This window comes from Heptranchias perlo, unplaced genomic scaffold (assembly GCF_035084215.1).
Source record: "Heptranchias perlo isolate sHepPer1 unplaced genomic scaffold, sHepPer1.hap1 HAP1_SCAFFOLD_182, whole genome shotgun sequence".
Classification (NCBI taxonomy): domain Eukaryota; kingdom Metazoa; phylum Chordata; class Chondrichthyes; order Hexanchiformes; family Hexanchidae; genus Heptranchias; species Heptranchias perlo.
This window is the reverse complement of record NW_027139099.1, coordinates 350,749-375,062: the sequence shown is the minus strand read 5'-3', so window position 1 is coordinate 375,062 and position 24,314 is coordinate 350,749. Positions and strand designations below refer to the sequence as shown.

Sequence of the window (24,314 nt, the reverse complement as noted above, 5' to 3'; positions counted from 1 at the left end):
TGGATTCTAGCATTTTCCCAATGACATGTTAGGCTAACTGGTCTATAGTTACCTGCTTTCTGTCTCACTCCCTTCTTGAATACGGGTGTTACGTTTGCGGTTTTCCAATCCGCTGGGACCCCCCTATGGGAGCCCCCGCTATGGGGGGCTCTAGGGGGCGAGGAGCTAAATATGATTAAAATCACTAAGGAATTGGTACTCAGTAAATTAATGGGACTCAAGGCGGATAAATCCCCTGGACCTGATGGCTTACATCCCAGGGTCTTGAGGGAAGTGGCAGTAGGGATTGTGGATGCTTTGGTAATAATTTTCCAAAATTCTCTGGACTCGGCAAAGGTCCCGGCAGATTGGAAAACTGCTAATGTAACACCCTTATTTAAAAAGGGTATTAGGCAGAAGGCTGGAAATTATAGACCAGTTAGCCTAACATCTGTGGTGAGTAAAATTTTGGAGTCTATTATTAAGGAGACAGTAACGGAACATTTGGAAAAACATAATTTAATAGGACAAAGTCAGCATGGCTTTATGAAGGGGAAGTCATGTCTGACAAATTTGCTTGAGTTCTTTGAGGACATAACGTACAGAGTGGATAAAGGGGAACCAGTGGATGTGGTGTATTTAGACTTCCAGAAGGCATTCGACAAGGTGCCACATAAAAGATTATTGCTCAAGATAAAGAATCACTGGATTGGGGGTAATATTCTGGCATGGGTGGAGGATTGGTTATCTAACAGGAAGCAGAGAGTTGGGATAAATGGTACGTTCTCGGACTGGCAACCAGTAGCCAGTGGTGTTCCACAGGGGTCGGTGCTGGGTCCCCAACTCTTTACAATCTATATTAACGATTTGGAGGAGGGGACCGAGTGTAACATATCAAAGTTTGCAGATGATACAAAGATGGGAGGGAAAGTGGAGAGTGAGGAGGACATAAAAAACCTACAAGGGGATATAGACAGGCTGGGTGAGTGGGCGGAGATTTGGCAGATGCAATACAATATTGGAAAATGTGAGGTTATGCACTTTGGCAGGAAAAATCGGAGAGCAAGTTATTATCTCAATGGCGAGAAACTGGAAAGTACTGCAGTACAAAGGGATCTGGGGGTCCTAGTGCAAGAAAATCAAAAGGTTAGTATGCAGGTGCAGCAGGTGATCAAGAAGGCCAACGGAATGTTGGCTTTTATTGCTAGGGGGATAGAATATAAAAACAGGGAGGTATTGCTGCAGTTATATAAGGTATTGGTGAGACCGCACCTGGAATACTGCATACAGTTTTGGTATCCATACTTAAGAAAAGACATACTTGCTCTCGAGGCAGTACAAAGAAGGTTCACTCGGTTAATCCCGGGGATGAGGGGGCGGACATATGAGGAGAGGTTGAGTAGATTGGGACTCTACTCATTGGAGTTCAGAAGAATGAGAGGCGATCTTACTGAAACATATAAGATTGTGAAGGGACTTGATCGGGTGGATGCGGTAAGGATGTTCCCAAGGATGGGTGAAACTAGAACGAGGGGGCATAATCTTAGAATAAGGGGCTGCTCTTTCAAAACTGAGATGAGGAGAAACTTCTTCACTCAGAGGGTAGTAGGTCTGTGGAATTTGCTGCCCCAGGAAGCTGTGGAAGCTACATCATTAAATAAATTTAAAACAGAAATAGACAGTTTCCGAGAAGTAAAGGGAATTAGGGGTTACGGGGAGCGGGCAGGAAATTGGACATGATTTTAGATTTGAGGTTAGGACCAGATCAGCCATGATCTTATTGAATGGCGGAGCAGGCTCGAGGGGCCGATTGGCCTACTCCTGCTCCTATTTCTTATGTTCTTATGTTCCAGAATCTAGTGAATTCCGGAAGATTACAATCAATGCATCCACTATCTCTGTAGCCACTTCCTTTAAGACCCTCAGATGCAAGCCATCAGGTCCAGGAGACTTGTCAGCCTTTAGACCCATTAGTTTACTGAGTACTTTTTCTCTAGTGATAGTGATTGTTTTTAGTTCCTCCCTCCCCTTTGCCCCTTGATTTTCTACTATTATTTTGCCCTACAGTGTAGCTACTGTCAGGGGGCCTATATACAACTCCCGCCAGTGATTTTTTCCCTTGCTATTTCTTACCTCCACCCAAATTGATTCGACATCTTGATCTGAGCCAAGATCATTTCTCACTATTATACCAATTTCATCATTTATTAACAGAGCTACCCCACCACCTTTACCTTTTTTCCTATCCTTCCGAAATGTTAAATAACCCTGAATATTTAGCTCCCAATCTTGGTCACCTTGCAACCACGTCTCTGTAATGGCCACGAGATCAGACCCATTTGTTTCTATTTGTGCCGTCAATTCATCTATCTTATTACGAATGCTGCGCGCATTCAGATAAAGAACCTTTAATTTTGCCTTTTTATCATTCTTTCCTGCCCCGGCCCCAATTGCGAGTGCACTCTTATGTTTGTACGCTCTGTCCCTTCCTGACACACTCTGTTTATCATTACCCCCATCACTTTCCTGTACTACTTACTTGTCTTTTCTCTATCAATCTAAACTACTCCCCACCTGAACCCTCCCCTCCTCTATTTAGTTTAAAGCCTTCTCTACCACCCTAGTTATTCAGTTTACCAGAACACTGGTCCCAGCATGGTTCAGGTGAAGCCCGTCCCAACGGAACAGCTCCCTCTTTCCCCAGTACTGGTACTAGTGCCCGATGAATCGAAACCCACTTCTCCCACACCAATCTTTGAGCCACGCATTCATCTCTCTGATCTGATTTACCCTGTACCAATCTGCTCGTGGCTCAGGTAATAATCCAGAGATTTGTGGTTCTGCTTTTTAATTCAGTCCCTAGCTACTCAAACTCCCAATGCAGAACCTCTTTCTTAGTCCTACCTATGTCGTTGGTACCTACGTGGACCATGATAACTGGATCCTCCCCCTCCCACTCCAAGTTTCTCTCCAGCCCTGAGATGTCCTTAACCCTGGCACCGGGTAGGCAACACACCTTCGGTACTCTCGCTCTTGGCTGCAGAAAACAGTGTCTATCCCTCTAACTACATTGTCGCCTACAACAACCACCTTCCTTTTTACTCCCCGCACTTCAATGGCCTCCTGAACCAAGGTGCCATGGCCAGTTTGCTCATCCTCCCTGCACTCATCCACAAGGGAATCAGTCTGGTGAACCTTTGCTGCACTCCCTCTATGGCAAGTATATGCTCTCTTAGGTAAGGAGACCAAAACGGCACACAATACTCCAGGTGTGGTCTCACCAAGGCCCTGTATAACTGCAGTAAGACATCCTTGCTCCTGTGCTCAAATCCTCTTGCAATGAAGGCCAACATACCATTTGCCTTCCTAATTGCTTGCTGTACCTGCATGTTTGCTTTCAGTGACTGGTGTACAAGGACACCCAGGTCCCTTTGTACATCAACATTCCCCAATCTATCACCATTTAAATAATACTCCTGCCTTTCTGTTTTTTCTTCCAAAGTGGATAACTTCACATTTATCCACATTATTCTGCATCTGCCATGTATTTACCCACTCACTCAACTTGTCTAAATCGCCCTGAAGCCTCTTTGCATCCTCCTCACAACTCACGCTCCCACCTAGTTTTGTGTCGTCAGCAAACTTGGAAATATTACATTTGGTTCCCTCATCTAAATCATTGATATATATTGTGAATAGCTGGGGCCCAAGCACTGATCCCTGCGGTACCCCACTCGTCACTGCCTGCCACCCCGAAAAAGACTCATTTATTCCTACTCTCTGTTTCCTGTCTGTTAACCAATTTTCAATCCATGCCAGTATATTCCCCCCAATCCCACGTGCTTTAATTTTGCACACCAACCTCTTATGTGGGACTTTATCAAAGGCCTTCTGAAAATCCAAATAAACCACATCCACTGGTTCTCCCTTATCTATTCTACCAGTTGCATCCCCAAAAAACTCCAGTAGGTTTGTCAAACATGATTTCCCTTTCATAAATCCATGTTGACTTTGTCTCATCCCGTTGATATTTTCTAAGTGTCCTGTTATCACATCTTTTATAAAAGACTCGGGCATTTTCCCTCCTACTGATGTTCGGCTAACCGATCTGTAATTCCCTGTTTTCTCTCCTTCCTTTTTTAAATAGTGGGGTTATATTTGCCACTCTCTAATCTGCAGGAACTGTTCCATAATCTATAGAATTTTGGAAGATGACAACTAATGCATCCACTATTTCCATGGCTACCTCTTTTAGTACTCTGGGATGCAGATTATCAGGCCCGGGGGATTTATCGGCTTTCAGTCCCATTAATTTCTCCAGCACGACTTTTTTGCAAATACTAATTTCCTTTAATTCCTCCTTCTCACTGGTCCCTTGGTTCCCTAGCATTTCTGGGAAGTTATTTGCGTCCTCTTCCGCGAAGATAGAACCAAAGTATTTGTTTAATTGCTCTGCCATTTCCTTGTTCCCCGTTATAAATTCTCCCGTTTCTGACTGTAAGGGACTTACATTTATCTTCACTAATCTTTTTCTTTTTACATACTTGTCGAAGCTTTTACAGTCCACTTTTATGTTCCTTGCAAGTTTACTCTCATACTCTGTTTTTCCCCTCTTCATCAATCTCTTGGTCCTTTTTTGCTGAATTCTAAACTGCTCCCAATCCTCAGGCTTGCTACTTTTTCTGGCAACTTTATATGACTCCTCTTTGGATCTAATACTATCCTTAATTTCTTTTGTTAGCCATGGTTGGGCCACTTTTCCTTTTGTGTTTTACGCCAGAAAGAAATGTATAATTGTTGCAATTCATGCATTCGTTCCTTAAATGTTAGCCATTGCCTATCCACTGTCATGCCTTTTAATGAAGCTTCCCAATCTATCAGAGCCAACTCACTCCTCATACCTTCGTAGTTTCCTTTGTTTAGATTTAGGACCTGAGTTTCGGATTGGACTACGTTACTTTCCATCTTAATGAAGAATTCTATCATGTTATGGTCACTCTTCCCTAAAGGACCCTACACAACAAGATTATTAATTAACCCCTTCTCATTGCACAATACCCAATCTAGGATAGCCTGTTCCCAGGTTGGCTCCTCAACGTACTGGTCTAAAAATCCATCTCATACACACTCCAGGAATTCATCCTCCACAGTATTATTGCTAATTTGGTTTGGCCAGTCTATATGTAGATTAAAGTCACCCATGATTACTGTAGTATCCTTGAATATACTCAACGACTCAGCATCCACAGCCCTCTGGGTAGAGAATTCCAAAGATTCACAACCCTCTGAGTGAAGAAATTCTTCCTCATCTCAGTCCTAAATGTCCAACCTCTTATCCTGCGACTATATCCCCTAGTTCTAGACTCTCCAGCCAGGGGAAACAACCTCAGCATCTACCCTGTCAAGCCCCCTCAGAATCTTATATGTTTCAATGAGATCACCTCTCATTCTTCTGAACTCCAGAGAGTATAGGCCCATTCTACTCAACCTCTTCTCAAAGGACAACCCTCTCATCCCAGAAATTAATCTAGTGAACCTTTGTTGCATCCCCTCTAAGGCAAGTATATCCTTCCTTAGATAAGGAGACCAAAACTGTACACAGTACTCCAGGTGTGGTCTCACCAAAGCCCTGTACAATTGCAGCAAGATCTCCTTACTCTTAAACTCCAACCCCCCTTGCAACAAAGGCCAACATACCAGTTGCCTTCCTAGTTGCTTGCTGAATTATTTACTGTGCCTCCTAGAATGATACAGCACAGAAAAGCATTTGGCCCATTGTGCCTGTGTTGGCTCTTTGAAAGAGCTATCCAATTAGTCCCACTCCCTTGCTCTTTCCCCATAGCCCTACAAATCTTTCCTTTTTAAGTAGAGATTCAATTCCCATATCTGCAAATTTTGACATCACTCCCTTAAATCCTTTATGCAAAATGAAGAAAGATTAAAAAACCATTCTCTGTATACGGTGCACAGATGGAGACCGACCACCTGGGTGAGGCTTTGGTGCTGGTTCCTGTACTCACAGGAAGAGTTACAACCGTGAGGAGAGAAAATTAGACGAGGAGAAAGAAAAACATCCTATTGGGAAATATAAGGTCACAATCACAGAACAGTTACTAACGAAAGAGTAAGAAAGCACTAGCAGAAACATTAATCAACTCTCATGAAGGAATACATCAGCTGGTGACTACTTGACCACAATATAAATTGCTCCCACTTGTTTAATCCGTTGAACAATATAGAAATAACTTTGATCAGAATTAGAATATGTTTCAGGTTTATTCTGTAGGTAATGAACATTCAAAAAGCACTATGCGTTTATTTACTATCTCCAATATCCATAGGTGCTGCAAAGAAAATTCAGTACAAGCCCTTATGAAAGTGGCAGCTGCCCTCTCCACTGAAACGTTTTGGAGTAAACTTCAAAGGGAAATAAAAGGCACCCCTCCCAAAGCGAGAGGAACCAGCAATCCAACAAAGAAGAGGAGCAATTTACACTGGCTTAAAAAGGCCGCATCCAATTCAAAACTTTGGTAGACCACAGTGTGAGATTAATTCAATGTGATGGGATGAATAGATTCCTACTGATTTAGTGCCTGACCTCAATGGATTGAAGGCAAATACTAGGTGAAGTTAGGTTTGGAAAATAAAACCGCTATGTCTCGCTAAATCAGGTCCAACCAGAACAGAAAATTATCATTCAAGCTCACTATGTGGTACGAGTGTTGATTACACTGCTTTCATCTACCACAAAGTTCTAACAAAAACCATCCTCAAGGAACAGGTGAAAGGAAGAGTCAGGTTTCAATTTTAGGCAGCTGACCTCAACCAGGGACCCAGCAGCTAAATGAGGCCTTATGGGTTGAGCTAAAGAACAAAAAAGGGGCAGTCATACTGCTGGGAGTGTACTATAGACCCCCAAACAGTCAGAGGGAGATAGAAAAGCAAATATGTAGGCAAATTTCTGAGAAGTGCAAAAACAATAGGGCAGTAGGGGATTTCAACTTTTCTTTCATTCGTTCACGGGATGTGGGCGTCGGTGGCAAGGCCAGCATTTATTGCCCATCCCTAATTGACCTTGAGAAGGTGGCGGTGAGCCGCTGCAGTCCGTGTGGTGAAGATTCTCCCACAGTGCTGTTAGGAAGGGAGTTCCAGGATTTTGACCCAGCGGCGATGAAGGAACGGCGATATATTTCCAAATCGGGATGGTATGTGACTTGGAGGGGAACGTGCAGGTGGTGTTGTTCCCATGTGCCTGCTGTCCTTGTCCTTCTAGGTGGTGCGGGTTTGGGAGGGGCTGTCGAAGAAGCCTTGGCGATTTGCTGCATTGCATCTTGTAGATGGTACAACTACAGCCACTGTGCGCCGGTGGTGAAGGAAGTGAATGTTTAGGGTGGTGGATGGGGTGCCAATCAAGCGGGTTCCTTTGTCCTGGATGGTGTTGAGCAAAGGGGTGATTCAAGGGGTTCAGGGTAAACATGTTCCCACAAAGAAAAAGGGAGGGGCTGCCAAATCTAGAGCTCCCTGGATGTCAAGAAGCGTTCAGGGTAAGATAAGGCAGAAAAAGAAAGCCTATGATAGACATCGGGAACTCACTGCTACGGAAAGCTTACAGGAGTATAAAAAGTGCAGGGGTGAAGTTAAAAAGGAATTTAGGAAAGCAAAAAGAGGGCATGAAAAAATATTAGCAGGTGAAAATCAAGGAAAACCCAAAGATGTTTTTATAAATACATTAAGAGCAAGAGGATAACTAAGGAAAAAGTAGGGCCTATTAGAGACCAAAAAGGTAAACTTTGTGTGGAGGCGGAAGATGTGGGTATGGTTCTTAATGAATACTTTGCATCTGTCTACAAAGGAGAGGGTAGATACAGGGATTGAAGTTAAGAAGGAGGAGTGTAAAATATTGGATGGGATAAACATAGTGAGAGAGGAAGTACTAAGGGGATTAGCATCTTTGAAGGTGGATAAATCACCAGGGCCGGATGAAATGTATCCCAGGCTGTTAAAAGAAGCCAGGGAGGAAATAGCAGAGGCTTTAACAATCATTTTCCAAACTTCACTGGATACAGGCGTGGTGCCGGAGGATTGGAGGACTGCTAATGTTGTACCGTTGTTTAAAAAGGGAGCGAAGGATAGACCGAGTAATTACAGGCCAGTCAGCCTAACCTCGGTGGTGGGCAAATTATTGGAATCAATTCTGAGGGACAGGATAAACTGCCACTTAGAAAGGCACGGAGTAATCAACGACAGTCAGCACGGATTTGTTAAGGGGAGCTCATGTCTGACTAACTTGATTGAATTTTTTGAGGAGGGTCGATGAGGGTAGCGCAATTGATGTAGTCTACATGGATTTTAGCAAGGCTTTTGACAAGGTCCCACGTGGCAGACTGGTCAAAAAAGTAAAGGCCCATGGGATCCAAGGGAAAGTGGCAAATTGGATCCAAAATTGGCTCAGTGGCAGGAAGCAAAGGGTTACGGTCGATGGGTGTTTTTGTGACTGGAATGCTATTTGCAGTTGGTTGCCGTAAGGCTCGGTACTAGGTCCCTTGCTTTTTGTGATATATATTAATGATTTGGACTTGAATGTGGGGGGCTTGATCAAGAAGTTTGCAGATGACACAAAATTTGGCCATGTGGTTGATAGTGAGGAGGAAAGCTGTAGACTGAAGGAAGATATCAATGGACTGGTCAGGTGGGCAGAAAAGTGGCAAATGGAATTCAGTCCAGAGTAATGTGAGATATGGTACATTTGGGGAGGGCAAACAAGGCAAGGGAATACACAATTAATGGGAGGATACTGAGAGGTGTAGAGGAAGTGAGGGACCTTGGAGTGCATGTCCACAGATCCCTGAAGGTAGCAGGACAGGGAGATAAGGTGGTTAAAAAGGCATATGGGATACTTTCCTTTATTAGCTGAGGCATAGAATATAAGAGCAGAGAGGTTATGCTAGAACTGTATAAAACATTGGTTAGGCCACAGCTTGGGTACTGTGTACAGTTCTGGTCACCACATTACAGGAAAGATGTGATTGTACCAGAGAGGGTATAGAGGAAATTTACAAGGATGTGCCAGGGCTGGAGAATTTTAGCTATGAGGAAAGATTGGATAGGCTGGGGTTGTTTTCTTTGGAACAGAGGAGGCTGAAGGGAGATTTAATTGAGGTATGTAAAATTATGAGGGGCCTAGATAGAGTGGATAGGAAGGACCTATTTTCCTTAGTAGAAGGGTCAGTGACCACGGGGCATAGATTTAAAGTAATTGGTAGAAGGATTAGATGGGAGCTGAGGAGAATTTTTATCACCGAGAGGGTGGTGGGGGTCTGGAACTCACTGCCTGAAAGGGTGGTAGAGGCAGAAACCCTCAACTCATTTAAAAAGTACTGGGATAAGCACCTGAAGTGCCGTAACCGACAGGGATTCGGACCAAGTGCTGAAAAGTGGGATTAAGCTGGATATCTCTTCTTCGCTGGCATGGACACAATGGGCCAAATGGCCTCCTTCTGTGATTCTAAATGCTCAGCAACACAGTTACTGCATTTCAAAAGCATTCAACCTCCATGTGTGAAGTGTTTGAGGCAGCAGCTTTACCTTCAGGAGTAAGTTTAGGTTCATATGCTTTCCTCTTCTTTTGTTTTTCTCTTTTCCTCATCTTTTTGGCAACTGTAAAGAAGAATAAATTTTAATACTTTGCAACATTAAACTAAATGGTACAATTATAAAGGGGATGCAGGAATAGAGACACCTCGGGATTTATGTTCACAAATCTTTGAAGGTGGTAGGACAAGTTGAGAAGGCTGTTAAAAAAGGGCATATGGGACCATGGGCTTTATTAATAGAGGCAGAGTACAAAAGCAAGGAAGTTATGCTAATCCTTTATAAAACACTGGTTAGACCTCAACTGGAATAGTGTGTCAATTCTGGGGCCACACTTTAGGAAGGATGTCAAGACTTTAGAGGCTGCAGAACAGATTTACTAGGATGGTATCAGGGACTTCAGTTACATGGAGAGACTGGAATAGCTGGGGTTTCTCCTTACAGTACAGAAGATCAAGGGGACATTTGATCGAGGTGTTCAAAATCATGAAGGGTTTTGATAGAGTAAATAAGGAGAAACTGTTTCCGGTAACCAGAGGACAGATTTATAATAATTGGCAAAAGAACCAGAGGCGAGATGAGGAGAATTTTTTTTCCACAGCGAGTTGTGATGATCTGGAATGCACTGACTGAAGGGGCGGTGGAAGCAGATTCAAATGCAACTTTCTAAAGGGAACTGGATAAATAATTGAAGGGAAAGAATTTGCAGGGCTATGGAAGAAGAGCAGGGGAATGATATAGCTCTTGAAAGAGCCGGCACATTGCACGATGGGCTGAATGGCCTCCTTCTGTGCTGTAACATTCTATGGTTAATATAATCAAACAGCAGGGTTTAGTCTATTACAGCTGAGGTTGCTGCAATGAACAAAAAATAAAATCTAATGAAAACAATGCATCGTCTCACTTGGAATTGTATGTAGAGTCGTAATGTGGAATAGTCAAAAATGCAATGGATACAGCAGGCAGCCCTACACACAAAGCGTGCAGACCAGATCCAAAACATGCACAAATACCAACCATGACAGAAATGTATACCATCCCAAGTTGGAAGGTAAGCTGTATAAATGTGCCTAATTGAGTCAGGAGTGACGCAGCTCTCTGCTTATACCCACTTTCTCCCGGTCACCATGCTGTTTGCTATGTCACAATTTAAAATTAAATATGATTATCTGCTTTGTAAACAAAATCATACCCAAGAGCTAAAAACTTCTAAAACTTGCGTTTGAACACAGGAACAGGAGTAGGCCCTTCAGCTCCTCGAGCCTGTTCCACCCTTCAATGAGATCTGGCTGATCTGTATCCTAACCTCATCCACCTGCCTTGGCTCCATATCCCATAATATCCTTGGCGAGCAAAATTCTATTGATCTCAGATTTAAAATTATTAATTGAGCTAACATCTACTGCTTTTTGTGGGAGAGAGTTCCACACTTCTACCACCCTTTGTGTGTAAAGTGTTTCCGAACTTCTCTCCTGAATGGCCTGGCTCTGATTTTAAGGTTATGTCTCGTTGTCTTAGACTCCCCCACCAGCGAAAAATGTTTCTCTCTATCTACCCTATCAATTCCTTTCAAAATCCTAAATACCTCCAATCAGCCTTTAACCTTTATATTCCAGCGAATACAAGCTTACTTTATGTAACCTCTCCTCATAATCCAACCCCTGGAGCCCTGGTGACATTCTGGTCAATCTGTGCTGCACTCCTTCCAAGACCAATATCCCCTTTCTAAGGTGCGATGCCCAGAACTGTACACAGTCTCCAGATGTGGTCTAACCAGGACTCTGTGTAGCTGAAGCAAAATTTCCTCCCCTTTATATTCTATCCCTCTAGTTATAAAGGTTAACATTCCATTAGTCTTTTTGATTATTTGCCACGGTGTATAAGTCACATGTTACAAATTCAAGTCTTCTTGGGTTCAATCGCACCCTTAGATGGTCTGAGCATCTTTCTTTTATCGAATCATAGAACTGTGCAGCACAGGAGGCCATTCAGCCTATCATACCTGTGCCGGTTCTTTGAAAGAGCTATCCAATTAATCCCACACCCTTGGTCTTTCCCCATAGCCCTGCAAATAGGAGTTGACACATTGCCCTACTGTACAATAGTATAAGCCGGGGATGTGACAGTTGCATCTTATGATCCAGACAGGATGCCTGCCTCCTTCGCACACATATTTCTTCAATCTCTCCAAAGATGGATTGAGCAAACACTTAATATGAATCATTAAGCTGCTTTATTTCCAATCAGACGAACATATAGAAGTTATGATCAGATTCACTTATTTCCATTAATACATAGAATCATAGAATCATAGAAGTTACAACATGGAAACAGGCCCTTCGGCCCAACATGTCCATGTCGCCCAGTTTATACCACTAAGCTAGTCCCAATTGCCTGCACTTGGCCCATATCCCTCGATACCCATCTTCCCCATGTAACTGTCCAAATGCTTTTTAAAAGACAAAATTGTACCCGCCTCTACTACTGCCTCTGGCAGCTCGTTCCAGACACTCACCACCCTTTGAGTGAAAAAATTGCCCCTCTGGATCCTTTTGTATCTCTCCCCTCTCACCTTAAATCTGTGCCCCCTCGTTATAGACTCCCCTACCTTTGGGAAAAGATTTTGACTATCTACCTTATCTATGCCCCTCATAATTTTATAGACTTCTATAAGATCACCCCTTAACCTCCTACTCTCCAGGGAATAAAGTCCCAGTCTGTCTAACCTCTCCCTGTAAGTCAAACCATCAAGTCCCGGTAGCATCCTAGTAAATCTTTTCTGCACTCTTTCTAGTTTAATAATATCCTTTCTATAATAGGGTGACCAGAACTGTACACAGTACTCCAAGTGTGGCCTCACCAATGCCCTGTACAACTTCAACAAGACATCCCAACTCCTGCATTCAATGTTCTGACCAATGAAACCAAGCATGCTGAATGCCTTCTTCACCACCCTATCCACCTGTGACTCCACTTTCAAGGAGCTATGAATCTGTACTCCTAGATCTCTTTGTTCTATAACTCTCCCCAACGCCCTACCATTAACGGAGTAGGTCCTGGCCCGATTCGATCTACCAAAATGCATCACCTCACATTTATCTAAATTAAACTCCATCTGCCATTCATCGGCCCACTGGCCCAATTTATCAAGATCCCGTTGCAATCCTAGATAACCTTCTTCACTGTCCACAATGCCACCAATCTTGGTGTCATCTGCAAACTTACTAACCATGCCTCCTAAATTCTCATCCAAATCATTAATATAAATAACAAATAACAGCGGACCCAGCACCGATCCCTGAGGCACACCGCTGGACACAGGCATCCAGTTTGAAAAACAACCCTCGACAACCACCCTCTGTCTTCTGTCGTCAAGCCAATTTTGTATCCAATTGGCTACCTCACCTTGGATCCCATGAGATTTAACCTTATGTAACAACCTACCATGCGGTACCTTGTCAAATGCTTTGCTGAAGTCCATGTAGACCACGTCTACTGCACAGCCCTCATCTATCTTCTTGGTTACCCCTTCAAAAAACTCAATCAAATTCGTGAGACATGATTTTCCTCTCACAAAACCATGCTGACTGTTCCTAATTAGTCCCTGCCTCTCCAAATGCCTGTAGATCCTGTCCCTCAGAATACCCTCTAACAACTTACCCACTACAGATGTCAGGCTCACTGGTCTGTAGTTCCCAGGCTTTTCCCTGCCGCCCTTCTTAAACAAAGGCACAACATTTGCTACCCTCCAATCTTCAGGCACCTCACCTGTAGCGGTGGATGATTCAAATATCTCTGCTAGGGGACCCGCAATTTCCTCCCTAACCTCCCATAACGTCCTGGGATACATTTCATCAGGTCCCGGAGATTTATCTACCTTGATGCGCGTTAAGACTTCCAGCACCTCCCTCTCTGTAATATGTACACTCCTCAAGACATCACTATTTATTTCCCCAAGTTCCCTAACATCCATGCCTTTCTCAACCGTAAATACCGATGTGAAATATTCATTCAGGATCTCACCCATCTCTTGTGGTTCCGCACTTAGATGACCTTGTTGATCCTTAAGAGGCCCTACTCTCTCCCTAGTTACCCTTTTGCCCTTTATGTATTTGTAGAAGCTCTTTGGATTCACCTTTGCCTGATCTGCCAAAGCAATCTCATATCCCCTTTTTGCCCTCCTGATTTCTCTCTTAACTCTACTCCGGCAATCTCTATACTCTTCAAGGGATCCACTTGATCCCAGCTGCCTATGCATGTCATATGCCTCCTTCTTATTTTTGACTAGTGCCTCAATCTCCCGAGTCATCCAAGGTTCCCTACTTCTACCAGCCTTGCCCTTCACTTTATAAGGAATGTGCTTACCCTGAACCCTGGTTAACACACTTTTGAAAGCCTCCCACTTACCAGACGTCCCTTTGCCTGCCAACAGACTCTCCCAATCAACTTCTGAAAGTTCCTGTCTAATACCATCAAAATTGGCCTTTCCCCAATTTAGAATTTTAACTTTTGGGCCAGACCTATCCTTCTCCATAGCTATCTTAAAACTAATGGAATTATGATCACTGGTCCCAAAGTGATCCCTCACTAACACTTCTGTCACCTGCCCTTCCTTATTTCCCAAGAGGAGGTCAAGTTTTGCCCCCTCTCTAGTCGGGCCATCCACATACTGAATGAGAAATTCCTCCTGAATACACTCAACAAATTTCTCTCCATCCAAGCCCCTAATGCTATGGCTGTCCCAGTCAATGTTGGGAAAGTTAAAGTCCCCTACTATTACCACCCTATTTTTCTTGCAGCTGTCTGTAATCTCCTTACATATTTGCTCCTCAATTTCCCGTTGACTATTTGGGGGTCTGTAGTACAATCCTATCAAAGTGATCTCTCCCTTCTTATTTTTCAGTTCTACCCATATGTAATAGTATAAAATAATAAACACACCAGGCTACCCCCACTTCAGTGGGTAACCTTGCTTAAAGCTAATTTCCTAACTACTCCTATATTCCATCCTTCTTATAGCCCTTTCCTACCTGACCATGTCCAGCTTTCACAGTTCTATTTCAAAAAGCCTTTACTCCAGTGGCAGTTTTTAAATCAAACTGACTAACCCATCCCCAAAGCACAATCCACCAGCCTAACTTGGTGATAACCCTTGCTGAGTAGAGTTGAGTAGCAGCAATAAGTGTTATCAATGGAATGTCAAAATATCTTTCATTGTATGCAGCATGCTGTCCTGTGAACCTAACCCCCTGAGAGCTAAGTTTAGGTCAATAGGGGCATCTTAACATCTACTACAACAAGTCTTTCCCCCATGGCAAATGTCTGAAATCTCAAAAGTTGATACCGCATTAACAGTTTTGAAATGAGGATACTCCAAGACGACTCTCTGGCAGTATGTTTGCCTTACAACTGTACACTATTATAAATTACCCCATGCATCGCAGCTTATAAAACTCTACAGTGGGCTCAGTGTGGCTTCATGTTGTAGTCATCAATAAATAGTCTGCAAAATCCCAACTTAAACATCCAGTGCTAGTGTACTTTATGGTTACATTACATATTGGTGGACTTTGGCCATCTCCAGCAGTTCTGTTTTATTCCATTGTCAAGAAATGCACATACTATCACTGAGACTGGGAGGCGGGGAATCCTCCTCCGATCCAGGGCTGCGCTCCCGATATCTGCTTCCTGAGCTCCTTCTGCCTTCGATAGAATGACTGCTCCTTCGCAATTCATTTAAAATCCGCCGGTCACGCTCCTCGCACTCCCAAGCTTTATCTGCCCCTCGGTCCTTCTTGTGCCTCTTCCTGGAAGCTGGGAGTAAACAACAAGTTGTTTTTACATTAGTCTTTAATCCTCTTGTCTGGGTTCTTTTGCAGTGTCCCTTTCTGACCACCGTAACCGCAATTCTTCAGCAGTGATTATTTTGGACTCGTCTTATAGCTTTGACCTCAATACAACGCACTCAGATCTTACCAGGTAACCGTCCAACTGAATCCATTCATGGTGTGTCCCACAGGCCTGCTCGACAGGTGACTTGCATATTTATAGGATTTCTCCCATGCCGTTAAAAAACTGGTGTTACACAATTATGTGAAGATCAGCTTACATTTCTTACATTTTCTTGAGATTAGTCGTCTATTTTAAGAACATAAGAAATAGGAGCAACAGTAGGCCAATCGGCCCCTTGAGCCTGCTCCGCCATTCAATAAGATCATGGCTGATCTGATCCTAACCTCAAATCTAAATTCATGTCCAATTTCCTGCCCGCTCCCCGTAACCCCTTATTCCCTTTACTTCTCGGAAACTGTCTATTTCTGTTTTAAATTTATTTAATGATGTAGCTTCCACAGCTTCCTGGGGCAGCAAATTCCACAGACCTACTACCCTCTGAGTGAAGAAGTTTCTCCTCATCTCAGTTTTGAAAGAGCAGCCCCTTATTCTAAGATTATGCCCCCTCGTTCTAGTTTCACCCATCCTTGGGAACATCCTTACCGCATCCACCCGATCAAGCCCCTTCACAATCTTATATGTTTCAATAAGATCGCCTCTCATTCTTCTGAACTCCAATGAGCAGAGTCCCAATCTACTCAACCTCTCCTCATATGTCCGCCCCCTCATCCCCGGGATTAACCGAGTGAACCTTCTTTGTACTGCCTCGAGAGCAAGTATGTCTTTTCTTAAGTATGGACACCAAAACTGTATGCAGTATTCCAGGTGCGGTCTCACCAATACCTTATATAACTGCAGCAATACCTCCCTGTTTTTATATTCTATCCCTCGAGCAATAAAAGCCAACATTCCGTTGGACTCCTTGATCACCTGCTGCACCTGCATACTAACTTTTTGATTTTCTTGCACTCGGGCCCCCAGATCCCTTTGTCCTGCAGTACTTTCCAGTTTCTCGCCATTAAGATAATAACTTGCTCTCTGATTTTTCCTGCCAAAGTGCATAACCTCTCATTTTCCAATATTCTATTGCATCTGCCAAATCTCCGCCCACTCACCCAGCCTGTCTATATCCCCTTGTAGGTTTTTTATGTCCTCCTCACTCTCTACTTTCCCTCCCATCTTTGTATCATCTGCAAACTTTGACATGTTACACTCGGTCCTCTCTTCCAAATCGTTAATATAGATTGTAAAGAGTTGGGGACCCAGCACCGACCCCTGCGGAACACCACTGGCCAGTCCGAGAATGAACCATTTATCCCAACTCTCTGCTTCCTGTTAGATAATCAATCCTCCACCCATGCCAGAATATTACCCCCAATCCAGTGATTCTTTATCTTGAGCAATAATCTTTTATGTGGCACCTTGTCGAATGCCTTCTGGAAGTCTAAATACACTACGTCCACTGGTTCCCCTTTATCCATCCTGTACGTTATGTCCTCAAAGAACTCAAGCAAATTTGTCAGACATGACTTCCCCTTCATAAAGCCATGCTGACTTTGTCCTATTAAATTATGTTTATCCAAATCTTCCGCTACTGTCTCCTTAATAATGGACTCTAAAATTTTACCCACCACAGATGTTAGGCTAACTGGTCTATAATTTCCAGCCTTCTGCCTAATACCCTTTTTAAATAAGGGTGTTACATTAGCAGTTTTCCAATCTGCCGGGACCTTTGCCGAGTCCAGAGAATTTTGGAAAATTATTACCAAAGCATCCACAATCCCTACTGCCACTTCCCTCAAGACCCTAGGATGTAAGCCATCAGGTCCAGGGGATTTATCCGCCTTGAGTCCCATTAATTTACTGAGTACCAATTCCTTAGTGATTTTAATCGTATTTAGCTCCTCCCCCCCCCAGAGCCCCCTGTTTGTCCAGTGTTGGGATATTCTTAGTGTCCTCTACCGTAAAGACTGAAACAAAATATTTGTTCAGCATTTTTGCCATTTCCATGTTTCCCACCATTAATTTCTCGGTCTCATCCTCTAAGGGACCTACACTTGCCTTAGCCACCCTTTTACTTTTCATATAACTATAGAAACTCTTGCTATCTGTTTTTATATTTTTTGCTAATTTATTTTCATAATCTATCTTCCCTTTCTTAATCAATCCTTTCGTTACTTTTTGCTGTCTTTTGAAGACTTCCCAATCTTCTATCCTCCCCTTAAGTTTGGCTACCTTATATGTCCTTGTTTTTAGTCGGATACTATCCTTAATTTCTTTACTTAGCCACGGATGGCTGTCATTTCTTTTACACCTTTTTTACCTCAGTGGAATATGTCTTTTTGAAAGTTGTAAAATAACTCCTTAAATGAACACCACTGCTCATGTACCGTCTTACCCTTTAATCTATTTTCCCAGTCCACTTTAATCAATTCCGCTCTCATACCATCATAGTCTCCTTTATTCAAGCTCAGTACGCTTGTTTGAGAACCAACCTTCTCACCCTCTAATTGGATATGGAATGTAACCATGTTATGGTCACTCATTCCAAGGGGATCCTTAACTAGGACATTATTAATTAATCCTGGCTCATTACACAGGACTAGGTCCAAGGTTTCTTGCCCCCTTGTAGGATCAGTTACATACTGCTCAAGAAATCCATCCCTAATACACTCAATAAACTCTTCCTCAAGGCTGCCCTGCCCAATTTGATTTGTCCAGTTAATATGATAGTTAAAATCCCCCATAATTATAGCTGCTCCCTTATTACATGCCCCGACTATTTCCTGATTAATACTTCTTCCAGCAGAGTTGCAACTATTAGGAGGCCTATATACTACGCCCACTAGTGTTTTTTGCCCCTTATTATTCCTTATCTCTACCCAAACTGTTTCATTGTCCTGATCTTTTGTCCCAATATCATTTCTCTGTATTACAGTGATTCCTTCCTTTATTAACATAGCCACCCTACCTCCCCTTCCTTCCTGCCTGTCCTTCCTGATTGTTAAATACCCTGGCATATTTAATTCCCAGTCGTTGTCACCCTGCAGCCATGTTTCTGTAATGGCCACAAGATCATACCCACATGTAGTTATTTGTGCTGTTAACTCGTCCATTTTGTTACGAATGCTACGTGCATTCAGATAAAGAACTTTCAAATATGTTTTGTGACACTTAGTTCCTGCTTTTCTCTTTTTTAACACTTTACCTTTTACTCCATACCTTCTGTCCCTTCCTGACACACTTTCCTCTGTCTCCCTGCTCAGGTTCCCAACCCCCTGCCACAGCTTTGATGCTGGGTTAATCCCCTTACGCCTTCTTGTTTTTATTTTATCTGTCGTGCCTAAAGTACACTTTCTTTCCGCTGCTCTACGCTTTTCCCTCTCACTTGTTCTTGAACAACTGTTTGTACTATTTGTATTGTAGATTTCCCCTGGGTCTTCCCCTCTCTTGCTGCTCTCAACTTTATTCTCTTCTGACTCCCTGCTCAGGTTCCCATCCCCCTGCCATTCCAGTTTAAACCTTCCCCAACAGCACTAGCAAACACCCCCGCGAGGACACTGGTCCCGGTCCTGCTCAGGTGTAACCAGTCACGCTTGTACAGGTCCCACCTTCCCCAGAACTGGTCCCAATGTCCCAGGAATCTAAATCCCTCCCTCCTACACCATCCCTGCAGCCACGCATTCATCTGGTCGATTCTGCTGTTCCTATACTCACTAGCACCAAGTACACACGCTAGTGAGTATAGGAATAGCTTAAGACAGGTTGATGTGTGGCTGAAGCAATGGTGCAGGAAGGAGGGCTTCAGATTCCTGGGGCATTGGGACCCATTCTGGGACAGGAGGGACCTGTACAAGCCGGACGGATTGCACCTAAACAGAGCTGGGACCAATGTCCTCGCGGGGAGGTTCACTAATGCTGTGGAGGTGGGTTTACTCATTTGGCAGGTGGATGGGCACCAGGATGAAACATTAGAGAGGAGAAACGAGGTGAACAGAGGACTGGGAGGAACAAGTAGCACTAGAGTAAGGAATAGTTCAGAAATAGGAGGGGTCAGATAGGGGACAAATACGAGGCAGTCTAAGATGAGATTGGAGTGCATGTGCGTAAATGCACGTAGCGTGATGAATAAGGTTGGTGAGCTGCAGGCTCACGTCATCACATGGGAATATGATATCGTGGTAATAACACAGACCTGGCTCAAAGAAGGGGAGGATTGGGGACTTAATATTCCTGGCTACAAGGTATTCAAGAAAGATTGTGAAGGAAAGAAAGTTGGGGGTGGGGGGGTGTCAGTATTGATCAAAAACTATGACAGCACTGGAAAGGGATGATGTAATTGAGGGGTTAAAGACAGAATCTATTTGGTTAGAATTAAGGAACAAGAGAGGAGCTCTTACACTACTGGGAGTATACTACACGCCACCAAATAGTGGGAAGGAGACAGAGGAGCAAATTACAGAAAGATGCCAGTACTAGAGTAGTGATAATGGGGGACTTAAATTACCCCAATATAGGCCGGGACAGTAACAGTGTAAAGGGCAAAGAGGGAGAACACTTTCTGGAACTGTGTGTTTCCAGCTCAATATACCCCAGGTCTCTGTTCCTGCATCCCCTTTAAATTGTACCATTTAGTTTATATTGCCTCTCCTCATTCTTCCTTCCAACGTGTATCACTTCACACTTCTCTGCATTAAATTGCATCTGCCACGTGTCTGCCCATTTCACCAGACTGTTTCTGTCCTCCTAAAGTCTGTTACTATCCTCCACATTGTTTATTACATTTTCGAGTTTCGTGTCATCTGCAAACTTTGAAATTATACCCTCTATACCCACGGGTCGGTCATTAATGTATATCAAAAAGAGCAGTGGAACTAATACTGACCCCTGGGGAACACCACTGTATACTTCCCTCCAGTCTGAAAAACTTGAGAACTTTTATTTGAGAAAAGGTGGTTTAGCCCTTGAAGCTCATTCTAGATATTACCTCTCCATCTGATTTGGATTTTGAATAATCCAATGTTTCAACTGGTTAATTTGCTTGGTAGACTATTCCAAACATTCCTCACTTTTTGTAATAGTGTTTTTTTTGAATCTCTGTTCAGAATTTACTTTCACCAATCTTCATTTCTGGTCTCTGGTTCCACTTTCTTAGCTTACTCAAATAAATAATGGCAGAGTCACTTACATTCAAAGTCACTGTCATTATCACCCTCATCAGAGCTGATTTCCGCATAGTTTGGCTTTTCCTTCACTGTACTGCGCTTGCGTTTGTTCATCTTCACACGTTCACAGAGTGGCATTGTGGATTCAATCTCTGCAAGGAGATCAGGTGGAAGTTCCTTCAGCACCGATTGGTCAATACCACCTGTCACCAAAAAAACAGCAGACTGCGTAAGAAATCAAAATCAATTGAAAATATCGGACCGTTTACTGACTGTTAATTTTGGTCAGTTAAATCATTTACTGTGGTTTAATGCTGCATTCTGTTCGAGGTAGCGTATTTCACAATCCCCAAAGCATGGTTTTACACTGTTACTTGTATTATTGGATCTGTCTCATTTGTGTTAGCAAGTAGAATCTCTGCCTCACAGGTGTCAGGAATTAAAAGTTAACTTTTCCAACTGTCAGCACAACACAGGTGGATAATTAGTTGGCTTCAAGATTCAAGTCCTTTTTATGAAAATTGAAAAAAAACATTAAGTCTCTCTTCCCTCTCCAACTTCAGTCTGCCTCTCCCTCAGTTTAATGCACTTCCTGAAGTTTAAAGGGCACAAAGCAGCTATAATATTCAGAGACACCGACAGCCTAAACAAAATCTCAATAAAGATTTTTAAACTTCTTGCCTGGCTTTTCAAAATGATTTGAAGAAAAGTTGCTGTGTGGAGAATGCTCGATTCCATCAGTACAGCTGACTTATACTGATGCACCCTGGGAAATGAGGCACACTAAATTGTGAAACGGCACAATTCAAATTCAGTTCTCAGAGTCAGAGCTTAGGTATCAAGTCCAAGCCCAGGCATAAGATTAGACTTTAAAATTAGAGCTAGGCCATTTAGGAGGGAAATCGGGAAGCACTTTTTCACACAAAGTTTACCAGGAATCTGGAATTCCCTCTCCCAAAAGGCTGTGGATGCTGGGCGACAATTGGAGCTTTCAAGACTGAGATCGATAGATGTTTGTTTGGTCAGGGTATCGAGCGATATGGAGCTACAACGGATAATTAGAGTTGGGGTACAGATCATCCATAATCTAATTGAATGGTGGAATAGATTCGAGGGCCTGAATGGCCTCCTCCTAGAATCATATCACACAGAAGGAGGCTATTCCACTCATCAGCTCCCATCGAGCCTGTGCCAGCTCTTGGAAAGAGCTATCCAATTAGTCCCACTCTCCTACTCTTTCCCCCGTAGCCCGGCAAATGTTTCATAGAGTCATACAGCATGGATAGAGGCCCTTCTGCCCTTTTTAAGTCTATAGCCACTTCTCTTTTGAAACTCTTTACAACTGAATCCATTTCCACTGCCCTTTCAGGCAATGCATTCCAGATCATAACTCGCTGTGTAAAAACATCTCATCTTCCTCCCCTGGCTTTTTTGCCAATTATCTTAATTGTTCCTATTGTGTCAGACAGTGTGACACATTCTGAACACTGAAAAGCCCCATCACAGCACCAACTAAAGAAGTAACAGGTAACTGAAAAATGTGAACACAAAGGAGATTTCCTACAAGAGCAAGTTTTACATAGTAGGAGTTTTCAATGGAATGGAATGTACATCTCATGAACTGAATATCTTTAATAAATTGAAAAATCTTAGATCTGGATGCTCTGCTGGTCAACTTTCTCTTTATACAATCTTATGTCCACATTTAAAATGTGGAAGTGAAAGCCCACAAAACCAAGTAGGAAACAATTAGATGCTGAAATGGGGGCGGAGGAAGACATTAGGATTATAGGTTCTCTTTGGATGGATGATTTAAGATTGGTCAAATGACTTTCCTCATCCGTAATTATCATGTACAGTGTTTGTGAGGCTATAATCAGTTTGTTTTGGTTAGGTTAGAGGAATCTAATTAGCTCAATTAATAATTTTAAATCGGAGATCGATAGATTTTTGCTAGCCTGGGGAGGGAGGGAGGGAGGGGGACAAAGGCTGCGGGCCCAGCGGGAGGGGGAAAGGGCCACGCGCCGCACGTCCAGGGAAGGGGGAGCCGCGTATCCAGGAAAGGGGGAACGCGCCCGAGGAGGGAGGGGCGCTCGCACGCCTTGTGGGGGGGGGGGGGGGGGGAGGGAAAAGAGCGCCCAGGGGGAGGGGAGGTGCGTCCAGGGGATGGTGGCACCAAGGCAAGGGGGGCAAGTGGAGCATCCGACAGTGGGGGAGCATTTGGGGAAAGGAGATCATAATATGATTCGGTTTAGAAACATAGAAAATAGGAGCAAGAGTCGGCCATTCAGGCCTCCTCCACCATTCAAAATGATCATGGCTGATTGTCTAACTCAGTACCCTGTTCCTGCTTTTTTCCCATATCCCTTGATCCCTTTAGCATTAAGAAATATATCTATCTCCTTCTTGAATACATCCAATGACTTGGCCTCCACTGCCTTCTGTGGTAGAGAATTCCACAGGTTCACCACCCTCTGAGTGAAGAAATTTCTACTCATCTTGGTTCTAAATGGCATTCCCCGTATCCTGAGACTGTGACCCCTGGTTCTGGACTCCCCAGCCATCGGGAACATCCTCCCTGCATCTAGTCTGTCTAGTCCTGTTAGAATTTTATATGTTTCGATGAGATCACCTCTCATTCTTCTAAACACTAGTGAATATAGGCCTCGTCGACCCAATCTCTCCTCATACGTCAGTCCTGCCATCCCTGGAATCAGTCTGGTAAACCTTTGTTGCACTCCCTCCATGGCCAGGACATCCTTCCTCAGATAAGGAGACCAAAACTGCACACAATACTCCAGATGTGGTCTCACCAAGGCCCTGTATAACTGCAGTAAGACATCCCTGCTCCTGTACTCAAATCCTCTTGCAATGAAGGCCAACATACCATTCGCCTTCCTAACTGCTTGCTGCACCTGAATGCTCGCTTTCAGCGACTGGTGTACAAGGACTCCCAGGTCTCGTTGCACCTCCCCTTTTCCCAATCTATCACCATTCAAATAATAATCTGCCTTTCTGTTTTTACAACCAAAGTGGATAACCTCACATTTATCCACGTTATACTGCATCTGCCATGTTCTTGCCCACTCACCCAACTTGTCTAAATCACATTGGAGCCTCTTCACATCCTCCTCACAGCTCACATTCCACTCCAGCTTTGTGTCGCCTGCAAACTTGGAAATGTTACTTTTAGTTCCCTCATCCAAATCATTGATATATATTGTGAATAGCTGGGGCCCAAGCACTGATCCCTGCGGTACCCCACTAGTCACTGCCTGCCACCCGGAAAAAGACCCGCTTATTCCTACTCTCTGTTTCCCGTCTGTCAACCAATTCTCAATCCATGCCAGTAAATTCCCCCCAATCCCATTTTGCACACGAACCTCTTGTGGGACCTTATCAAAAGCCTTCTGAAAATCCAAGTACACCACATCCACTGGTTCTCCCCTATCTATTCTACTAGTTACAGCCTGAAAAAACTCCAGTAGATTTGTTAAGCATGATTTCCCTTTCATAAACCCATGCTGACTTTGTCCAATCCGTTAATGCCTTCCAAGTGTTCTGTTATCACATCCTTTATAACAGTGGGATTACATTTGCCACCCTCCAATCTGTATGAACTGTTCCAGAGTCTATGGAATTTTGGACGGTGATCACCAATGCATCCACTATTTCCAGGGCCACTTC

The 24,314-nt window shown here is 43.5% G+C and overlaps 1 protein-coding gene across 1 annotated transcript in view; it reads right to left on the bottom strand.

Annotated features, from left to right (window-relative positions):
• nipblb (NIPBL cohesin loading factor b) overlaps nt 1-24,314 on the bottom strand; it is a 690,432-nt gene that overhangs the window by 355,758 nt on the left and 310,360 nt on the right. The window contains exons 13-15 of the mRNA XM_067977852.1: nt 20,651-20,830; nt 15,193-15,384; nt 9,565-9,636 (exon numbers count right to left, since the gene is read on the bottom strand). Coding sequence (XP_067833953.1) covers nt 9,565-9,636; nt 15,193-15,384; nt 20,651-20,830 — 444 coding nt within the window. The remainder of the gene's footprint in view (nt 1-9,564; nt 9,637-15,192; nt 15,385-20,650; nt 20,831-24,314) is intronic.